The 10,331-nt window shown below is 38.3% G+C and overlaps 1 protein-coding gene across 1 annotated transcript; it reads right to left on the bottom strand.

The window, feature by feature from the left end:
- Nucleotides 1–452: 452 nt before the first annotated feature.
- On the bottom strand, nt 453–9,536 carry LOC107082285 (AT-rich interactive domain-containing protein 5A-like). Its single transcript, XM_015370885.1, has 7 exons — nt 9,475–9,536; nt 8,156–8,226; nt 3,834–4,002; nt 3,685–3,737; nt 2,465–2,562; nt 2,216–2,375; nt 453–2,122 (listed from the first exon to the last, which is right to left on the bottom strand). The coding sequence occupies exons 1-7, from the start codon at nt 9,476–9,478 to the stop codon at nt 902–904; spliced, it is 1,776 nt and encodes a 591-aa protein (XP_015226371.1). The 5' UTR covers nt 9,479–9,536; the 3' UTR covers nt 453–901.
- Between the last annotated feature and the right edge of the window lie 795 nt (nt 9,537–10,331).

Below are 10,331 nucleotides of genomic sequence, written 5' to 3'. Positions count from 1 at the left end.
ACTTTACAGTTGAAATAATTTCTATCATCTGCTTCACTAGTTCCAGCTGTTTTCAGACCACATTGTGGGTTGCAGCATAATCTCATTTGTGCGATTTCCTCTTTCTATTTCCTCCTCATTGCTCTTGCCTAAGATTTCTTTGTTATTTTCACCACCGGTGCGCCTCCTCCCGCCCCTGCCCCATGCCACAGCAGTGAAGTTTAGCGTATCAGACCACAGCAGTGCGCTGCATCAGCCCTGCAGGGCGGAGGAGACACACAGATGTTTGCACAGCAGATTAACACACAAAGCAAGCTGAGAGCAAAAGTTGGTTAACAGAGTTCCCCATATCTAAAATCTCCAAATCACTCATTTCTATTGACTATTTTTGAAAAGAAAAAAAAACACAATTGTAAAGATATTTGTTTATTTTCCTCTTTTCATATTCTTTTTTAAAATACATTAAAAACACTTTCAAAAAATATTTAACACTGATAGCAGGCACAAAACAGCATCTGCATAGTTTATTGTTCTGACTTCACATTACAGTACTGAAAACATATTTATTAAGAATAAGAAGTAGAAACTGTGAAATCAGAGAACAATGAGGTAAGACTGAAATAGTGCCAAAACTGACCATTTTTAAATTCGAAACCTTCCTGGATGTGTGACAATGCCAGAAATTAGGATTTTTTATTTGATTTCTAAAAAAAAATGAAGTTAAACTTTGTAAAAAATAAAATAGAATAAGAAATAATACAGTTTATACATTTATATGATGCAGGTTACTTTTGACTGGCCTCAGTGTAGCAGCTGTAGAGAAATGTTGCATATCTAGCTGTTTAGTTTTTCTAATACTGCATCCGTTGGACTGCTTTACAAAAATGTTAAATTATTCCCATCGAAAAACAGGAGGAAGCCCTCAAAGCTTGTGAGGATACATTTGATTCATGGTAGGTAGCGGGTATCCGACTTGGGGATTTAATAGAGGAATGGAGTAAGGATACGGGTAAACAGCTGAAGCAATTAGAGCAGAGTGACTTGGACCGACCGGCATAGGGTGGTACATTAGCTGGGAGTGAGGGAGTCTCATTCTGTGGGGAAGGAAGGCTGGGTGTACTGGTTGCTGGTGCCGAGATTCTCTTCCTGATTTGTCGTAAGTGGAAAGGACGCACGAGGCCGGCAGGGCGGACTGAGGCAATCCCTGCTGGGTGGGGGGAACTTTCTGCTGCACTGTCCTCGATCGGTCCCTCTTCTCTATATGATAAGGCCACTGGTTCAAGCTGCCCAGCTTCTTGGTGCATGTCAGGGAGTTGTCAATCTGCAGCAGCCTGCTGTGAGGATGTTTGTAAGTTGGCCGAATAGGAGCCGGCCGCAGCAGCTGGACAGATTTGGGAGTAACTCTGGTGAAGCCAGAGGTGGAGGTTGAGATGGAGGGGGGTGAGTGGATGGGGTATGTGTAACATTTAGAAGTTCCTTTGTGATAGGGCTTCCAGGCAGAGTCTTTTATTTGGCTTTTTACAGAGTCAGTATGCAGTGTTTGGGAACTGATGTGAGGCGCGTCCTTTTTCTGTGCGGAAGCATTGGTAGCCGTCTGACTGCAGCTCACAGGCTTGCTGTCCACCTGTGTTTTAGCGGTGCTTGAACAGTTCTCAGTCGATGTAGAGCTGGGTCTGGGTTTGTCCCTTGTCCCAGCTGGAGATTCTTCTGAAGAAACAGACAAAGGGGAAGGACTGCGGGATGAAGACGAGGATAACGGCAAAGGAGAGCCTTCGGAGGAATTGCAGTTCCTACTGGAAGAAGCCCGGACCGGAGACTGGGAGCAGTGGATGACGGAAGGCCTTTCCTTGTCCTCCCTCTGGGAACTCGTCGGCACATTAAGGCTGGCCTGAGCCATTCGCTTCTTCTTCTCCAGAGGGGAGATCACCTCTCCAGTTGCAGACGGAAGATGAGCAACCCAGCTACTGGAAGCAGGAACCTGCAGGATGTGGCCATTGACAGGAGTGCAGAAATCTCCAGGAGTCCTGCCTGGTTGAGAGCACTCTGGGGGGTGTCTGTCAGCGCTGGGAGGCCAGAGGGCGAAGTGAGGATTCATCATTGACTCACTTTGGCAGACCACGTCTGGACTCCTTTGAGGAAGTAACTGCAAGATAAGACAACAGAGATTTGGTTAATCAAATTGAGAAATTATCTTTTTTCTTCTTTCATTATATTAATTAATGCTTTCTGTTATTACCTCAGAATCCATTTCTCTTTCAGAAGAACTCCTCTTCCGCTTTCCATCAGCCTTGTTCATTTTACCCTCCTGGTTTCTCTTGTATGGCTTCCTTGGTTTGCTCGGAGGCAGAGGTTTATCGTCTTCTCCTTTTATGTGTCTCTCGAACGGCAGAACCAACCTGTTGAAGAGCCAATCGATCTCAGGTTTACAAACATCTTTTTCTTTTATGCATTGCTTACTTTTCCCTCCTGAAAGGACCCCTCTCACCTCTCATAGTGTCTCCGAGTGCAAGTAGCAGCACTTGTGCTACCTGGGCTTCCTCCAAGCTCATCATAGACTCTCTTCCAAAGACGCCCAGTTGTCACCTGTTGTTCAGCACAATGAGGAAGTTTAGGTCCTTAATCATGATAATTGCAGTCAGTTTTACTCTGTTATTAGGAACTCAAAGCTAATGACTAGTTCAAGTAGAACTAAGAGCTAACGCTAATTAGGAACTATTAAAGCATAGTTTCATTTAGAGCGAAAAGGCTGTGCATCACAGCTGGTTTTCATGTGTAAAATACTGTTTATAGTCCAACAAAGATGGTTCTGATCAGAATAACTGCCTTTTTTAAGGTAAACATAACCAATAACAATGTTTACTTGAAAACATTTTTGCTTTATATGATGCTTTACTTATATTTCAGACAGTTACTCTTTGGAAAACACCAGCCTCATCTGTACAACCTCCTTCCTATTTAATTTCAGCTTGGGATTAATAAAGTATTTATGAATTACTTCATTTCCTGTGTTAAGATCATCGGTTTGTCTTAAAGTAATCACCTAATACAATCAGAGTGGCATCTTGAAGCCAAAAAAATATCTAACCTTAAATGGAACTGAGTTGGTTTAAGATGGCTTTATGGAGATATGCTTAGTGAATATGCAAGTAGAGATATTTATTGTGGGTAAGATGTTTATAATCTAAAACTAAAGAAAAAAACTTCATTAAGGATAAACCTGCTTTCAGATTTAGCGTTGTTTTCATTTCCAGCTGTAACAGAAATGCATCTTATCATTTATTTGTGCATCCTGTGTTTGGGTGTGGGCATACTAGCTCTCAGAAGTATTTTTAAAATGTCTTACAGGAAGGTGTTTGCTGGCCAACCTTCAAAAGCCACGTCGGTTGGTTTACTTTCTTGAAGTGACACTCATTTTTTTTTTTTTTTTTTAGCTCGAGCAAATGTAAGCAGCCTCTGTTGTTGTTTTTTTTTTTTTTGCCCTAGTAGCAAAACGTTGGTGGTCAACTCTAGCCCAGTTTGGTTTCACATAAATGCGAGTTTCACTCTTGGTATTCATTTATAAGCGGCAACATCAAGAAAGATATGATATTCTGACAGTTTGTCAGAGTTTTTTGCCCTGCTGTGGTACTATAGCAAAGTTTTAGCATTATAACCTGCTTTTTAACAGAAACCAACTAAAAACCAAATAGGTGAAAAGTTACTCACTGATTCATAACCTCCAAGTTTCTCGACAGCTTTGTAGATCATCCAGAGATCAACTAGAAGTAAAAAAGAAAACAACCACCATGAGAACCAAATTATTCTAATGCAAACTGCTTTATTTATTTATTAATTAATGACTAAGACCCACTCACTCTGTTTAAAGCCAAGATGTGGGATCCTTTCTATCGGAGTCCCCTTATCTTTCATAAACGAGTGCAAACTTGCTATAAATGCCTTTTCCTCCATCGGTACCTTACTGGGCCTTGTTTCTTCCTCGCATTCAGTCGTAGAGTCATGAATTTCAATAACACAGGGAGAGGCCTGATGAGAAAAACATCAAATATTATGTAGAATAATACAGAACTACATCGATGACTGCACTGTGTAGGAACTTAATTTACAGTTGAATGCATCATATTATAGATGAGAAAGAGGAGTCATCTCAAAACACACAAATGTTGAAATGAAACATGAAAATCAGAGAGTGGGGTTTTACCGCTACTTTCAATAGATAACCGCTACACATCCTGTCTGGAGAGAAAGCTGCAGACTTGTGGGGTTTTTGGTCTACAGTTGTCAGTCAACGGTAACACGGATGGCACTTTGAAAAACAAGCTGTTGCCAAAAGAATATCAACGGTGGAAAATAAACTTTACTTATTGTAGCTCGGATGTGAAACAAAACTTGAATGAGGTTGGGTAGCATTAAGAAAAATGGCCTGTATGTGATAAATTAAACAAAAATAACATCAAATTTCAAACATACTAATTTTTAGTTAAATATGTTCTAATGATTACTTCAGGAATTTAACTTATTGGTTTATAATAAGATGTTTATGTTTTTTCTAAGGCTGTGCAATGCTGCTCTGCTCTGTTGCCTTTTGTCTGAAAGTTACATCATTTTTCTTTAAGGTTTAGATTCTCTCTGATTGGTTTAGTAACCATAAACCAACCAAAATGTAATCATTTATGCTTTTTTTGAAAAGTAAATCTCTTTTCCTTAATGACTTAGATTGTATATTATTGCTAAAACATAAGAACGAGTTACAATAATAGGGGAAAAACGCTCTTTGATGCTGTCTTTTTATTTGTGTCCCTAGCATGATAAGGATACCAAAGCTTCACATATGACTAAAGATGAAGGCAATTTCTTTTTTCTTTTACAGAAAAATTCCAACCACGTGTGACTAACCATTGGCTTACGTGTCTGATCACATAAACGTTACTGCTTTTAAAGAAGCGTCAGGGCCCACAGTCGCTGACATAAAAGAATATTTAGAGCATGCATGATTGCAAAAAATTCCACTGGACTCTCTAAATTCTGCTCATATATATATATACGGTAAAGTCAGCTCAACTGGTTTGGTGCTTCTTCTTTGAGGTTTAGTTTCTTGTCAGCAGCCACTAAACCACCCACTCCTCTGTGACATCTTCACACAGCTTTGCATGTTTTCTCAAAAACTCTTAAAATAAAGATCCTTTTCTTTTGGGTAACATAAAAAAATTAAAGTAATAAAGACGAAGAATGTGTAATGGAGGTTATCATGATTTCTAATAACATGTTCCTTTAGCTTTAGTACCATGGGTGGAACTGCTTCATAACCCGCTGGTGAGACGTTGTGTGATTCTTTCAGCAGATCTAAAGCTGTTACCAGCCTTAAGTATCATAATCCAATTGATGTGCTTTAACTTTCCATTATTTTTTTTATTTAATCTTGCTGTGATATAACCAAAATGTAAGAAAATACCTGATTAGTTTAGTAACTTTTTTTCAGTACTTTTTGCACACACTGAAAAAAATATCTGTTTTTAGCAGTTACTTAATCATATTTAGTTACTTTAACACGATTGTTTTATGCCCTACACTGCTAACATGCTAAAGTAACTAAATATGATTAAGTAAATGAGAAAAACGGTTGCATTATTTTTTCAGTGCAGAAATTAGATTTTTGTTCCTTTTTTGGAGTAACACAAATATAATTTTTTGGTTAATTTCATGGTCAAGCTGTCTGCTAAGGTAGCAGGGCTGCTAGATCAAGTTTTAATGCGTCACCCTCCTAAACCTATGCCTAATGTTAGACTCTACCAGTTGGCAGCGGATATTTAAGGAGTGATTTTCTATTTTATCACATGTCTCAGCAGATTAAAAAACAAGAACTGTTTTTTAATTCGGTATATCGTGTGAAAAATAAAGCTGTCTGCATTTAATATGGGTTAAAGTCTTGGAATTTATATTGTTCTGCTGCATATTTTCCTAACTGCCTTCTAAACTACTACCTCCACCCTAATGCAAAAACATTTATACACTTTCAGATCAATTGGCATGCGAACAATGGGTAGCTGGTATGAAACCCACAGTGTGCTAATTTCAGGACAACCACTTTACCCACAGCGCAACAGTTAGGCCAACAGGACGTTAGCTTAGTGTTGCATGAGATGAGGTATTGTTATTAAAGTGTCATGGCTGCCACATCAGAGCAGCAGTTTTGTTTATGTGGCAGCATGCATGGTATTGCTGAAATAATGTAAATAATGTCATTAACTGCATAGGATAAGCTATAATAGGGAGAATATATATAGATTTTTTTTTCAATCAATCAATCAATCAGTCTTTGTTGTTAACTACAATTTACATTGCAATCGAGAATTCAGTTTCAGTACAAATCGTTCATCACAATACATGCAATACATCGGGGTGGGGGGGCTGAGAGGGGGAACGGATTTACTGAGGCCATTTGTGTCGCAGAACGCTGCCAGTGGCGCGTTCTTTTGGCTTGCTAGGTTCCTACCAGTTACCTGGCTTCCCAGGCGATTACCTATAGCGCTGCCTTTTTTCATGTTATCAGTCTGCATGTTTTACAATCTAAAAAGGGAGAATTTGTGGTTATTGTAGGATAGGGAAATAATGTTAATGTTTTCTATAGCTCAGCTAACCTCTAGTGCAGAGTAATAAGTAAGTAATATAGGACTATAGGAATTATATCAAAACTATTTCTTCCTTTTTTATCACTTTTGAAATAAAGCTTTTTAAATATGGCATACTTTGCAACTGTAATGCATAATGTTACCTCATTAGAAGTGGGACAATATGCTGGGTAATTAGCACACAACAGACTGTAGTGACTCTTGGCCTCCATCCATAAATGCTGCTATAATCACTCAACTGCTGAAGTGAAATCAAAAGATTTCAAACATTCTCACCACATATTCAAATGTAGAATCTGACATTACTGCGTCCCCGATCGAATTTCAGCAGATTGGATGTCAATATTTGACTTTGACTCATCAGACCCAGAGGCTGCTATTTCTGTGGCGCTCATTGTACAACAACACAGCGACAGGCGGTTTCATATTGAATCAAGTTCCTCTATGTGGTTCCTGGTTCCGAGAAGCAAACCTCTAGAGTGAGTAATAGTGAAGGTGCAGAGCTCAAACTAAGACAGTCCCGACTGAGTCAGAGCGCAGGGGCCAACGCTGGCGTTCCCACCTAACAGGGAGCAGCTCTGACTTTCCACTGTTTTGAACACCTTTGTGATCAGATCTCTCACCATACAGGTTGTGAAAACAGAAAGGGAGATTTTTTTTAAACTGCTTTAGGGTTGGCTGATTTTCAAGCTCTGATTTAAAAGTAAAATGCTGTAGAGAATACTTTAGCCACAGCAAGAAATCAGATTAGTAAACCTACTTGAAATTCACCTCCTCTCAGATAGAACCTGCCTACTTTCGGCCATTGTTTTCTAGATCTGATTTAGGAAAGTTTCAGGTTTATGCATCGACGGTTGCCTACAGGAAATGTCTGCGCTATGAGCCACATACTGTAGCCCCCCCAACTATTGTTTCTGCAGCTCCCAGTCCACACCACCGAGAAAATATCATTGTGAAACATTCGCTTGATTTTCACTGATGAAATTTTTTTGGAAAACTGCGTGGGTGATGATGTCAGTGTGTTGTATGTGCGATTCTTGCAATGACTGTGAGCTGCGTTCAGGATCGATGCTATCTGGAGGGCAGAAGTCACCGCAGAAACCGCCGGGCTTTCAACTTGGGTCGGCCTTGGAAATTTAATGAGCTAGTTTGTGCTTCTCATATTGTACCTCTCACTTCAGTTACCAGAATAGTGGCTTTGAGTTTCTTTATGCGCAATAAAATATTGTAGGGTGTGAGTTTCTTTTTTTTCTTTTTTCTCGCAGTCTCTTTTGTGTTCATCCTTCTTAGAATGCAAAGCAGAAGCATGTTCCTTGTTACTCATTTCACAATCAGTCAAACAAGATGAAACAACTGTACACACACACACAATCAGTCCTTCAAACTGCTGGGCCTCATCTTAAATCGAGCAAAAAAGGGGAAATGAAAACACAAGATATAACACATTCTGTGCAGTCATGTCTGTAGTGACAAATTAAAAGTAACTGCAGGAAATTGCCCAGAGGACCAACTGAATTTATTTTTTCTTTGATTATCATCGTTTCTGGTACCTGTTTTTCTCTGGCTTTGTCTTCATCGCTGCCTGCCGTTTGTTGTGATGCTTCACTCTGGTCCTCTTCAGCTTCATCACACGTACATAAACACAAAAACCAGGAAAAGTCACCCTAACAGTTTGTAGTTGAATTCAAAGAAGCCACTACTTCTTCATTTCGAGAAAGCCTGTCATTTAGAAAAGACCCAACATCAACTTTGTGTGATCTGTGCGTCAATCGGTCAGATGACTTATCAACACAAACACACAAAAAGTAATCTGTAGAGCATATTGTTGACAGAGTGTGATATAAAACCACAGGTTGCAAAACCACTTCCTGCTCAAGAACACAATCGCTTCTATGCTGCACTGTATGATATAATGACAAGAACTACACTATCTGGAAATGGAGGAATCCTCTTAAATACAACTTTGCCCCCTAGACGCTCCGTGTTGGTTTTAAGAGAAAAGGGAACAATGCTGTGAATTACCTGTGATATGAAAGTTCCTAAAATTAGATTGTTGTCTTTGAGAAAATGTTTGCTTCCCTTAGATGTGTCCAATCACTCATAATTAGAGGGGAAACTGAAGCATATATATACTGCATATATATATAAATCACAAGCAGGGGAGTGATATGCACTTCTGAGAAAGACTTGTCATTCTTTTTTGCGAGCTCTGCCTCGATACCCTGTGAGCTCGCCACCCACATTGATATCAGTATTTTTTTTTTTTCATAAGGGCAAAACCAATATGCTTCTCTTTTGAGATCACTTGTTTCCTGTGCTTGTGGCTTAAACCTTTAATTCTGCTTTCAGTAGCCTCTTACTTCTCCTTTTTAGGTGATGAAGAAATATCTTTAATTCAACTTTTCACAACTCGCTAAATAATTAACTTTTAGCTGGATTTTAACTAGATATGTACCTTTTACATCACAGCAATCCGACAGTGTTAACAGATTTTGGTCAAATTTATATATGTAAAGAAATATTGTTATTGTTCACAATGCTGTAAATCTATTAGATGAGGTAAAAAAATCAGCCATTGTTGCATCTTTTCATATATTGCTAAACTTGTTTTTATAGATTGGTAAATAAACTGCAAAAACACATATGTATATATATATATATATATATATATATATATATATATATATATATATATATATATATATATATATATATATATATACACACGTCTGAGCTGATACCAAGTAATGACATCCTATTGATGTCTATATCACATAATCCACAATCATTCAGAATGTTTAATGTTTTACAAGAATAAAGGAATCTAAACAGTATCTGTGGTGTATATAATGATCAAAGCGCTACTCACCCATTTCCCTGAGCTGTCTTCAAGTCTTTAGCTCTGTGTGTTGTGACAGTAATTCATGCGACAGCCTCAACTTCACACCACGAAATAGGAAGACGTGTCTGCGGGACAGTTTCATTGGTTGACTGATGCCATGACAGCAAATGAGGCTGGGAAACAGAGTTTTTCTTTTTTTTTTTTTTTTCATACAGTCTCACAGTATTAGTTCCCACCTGATAGTCAAACAGAAAAAGTCAGAATATTTAAATCAGTGGTTTAACAGCAGATTTGTTTTTACATGTGAACTATTTGAAGCAAGCCAATACTTTAGCTTGAATTAAATGGGTCTTTTTCTTTGGTGTGATCATCACATTACATTATCCATATTATTATATTTTAGAGTTACAAAATAAGTAAGCAAGTAATTTAGGAGATTTCTTTCATAGAGGTTATTTGTTTTTACACTAAAAACAATAGATTATAACCAGGACTCTATCAGGTAGAAAGAGAAACAACCCTAAACTGATCCTTCTTCATTAAAGCAAAAGCAAACCTGTTATTATAAGCACATGGGCTAGACTCAAACTGGACAGCAAAATTGCTTGAATTTGAGGAAGTGAAAACAGCACACAACCAATGTCCAAATAAAGGTCTGAAGACTTCTAAATGCGAGTCATTTCCTGATTTTTTCTTATTAAAACAGATACTTATTTCTACATTTATTTTTGAATAAAGGGAAGCCTATCTGCAATGTATTTTTTCCATCTCAGAACAGTTTAAATAACCACAAATGGCTGATTATGTGCATTTGCTTTAGAGTGAGCAGGTCAGGGATAAAATTGGTGTCAAACATTACATCCTGGTTACTTAGAAGCCAATAA

The sequence above is a fragment of the Cyprinodon variegatus genome, unplaced genomic scaffold, assembly GCF_000732505.1.
Source record: "Cyprinodon variegatus isolate N-32 unplaced genomic scaffold, C_variegatus-1.0 Scaffold49, whole genome shotgun sequence".
Classification (NCBI taxonomy): Eukaryota; Metazoa; Chordata; class Actinopteri; order Cyprinodontiformes; family Cyprinodontidae; genus Cyprinodon; species Cyprinodon variegatus.
Note: the sequence above shows the minus strand (reverse complement) of the source record. Positions and strands in the feature narration are given on the sequence as shown.

Bases quoted from the DNA above. Each gene is read 5' to 3' on its own strand.
- LOC107082285 (XM_015370885.1), bottom strand. The intron at 4,003-8,155 runs GTACCAGAAACG...TTTTCTCATCAG, and splicing joins ACAAAGCCAGAGAAAAACAG to GCCTCTCCCTGTGTTATTGA. The intron at 3,738-3,833 runs GTGAGTGGGTCT...TTTTACTTCTAG, and splicing joins ACATCTTGGCTTTAAACAGA to TTGATCTCTGGATGATCTAC.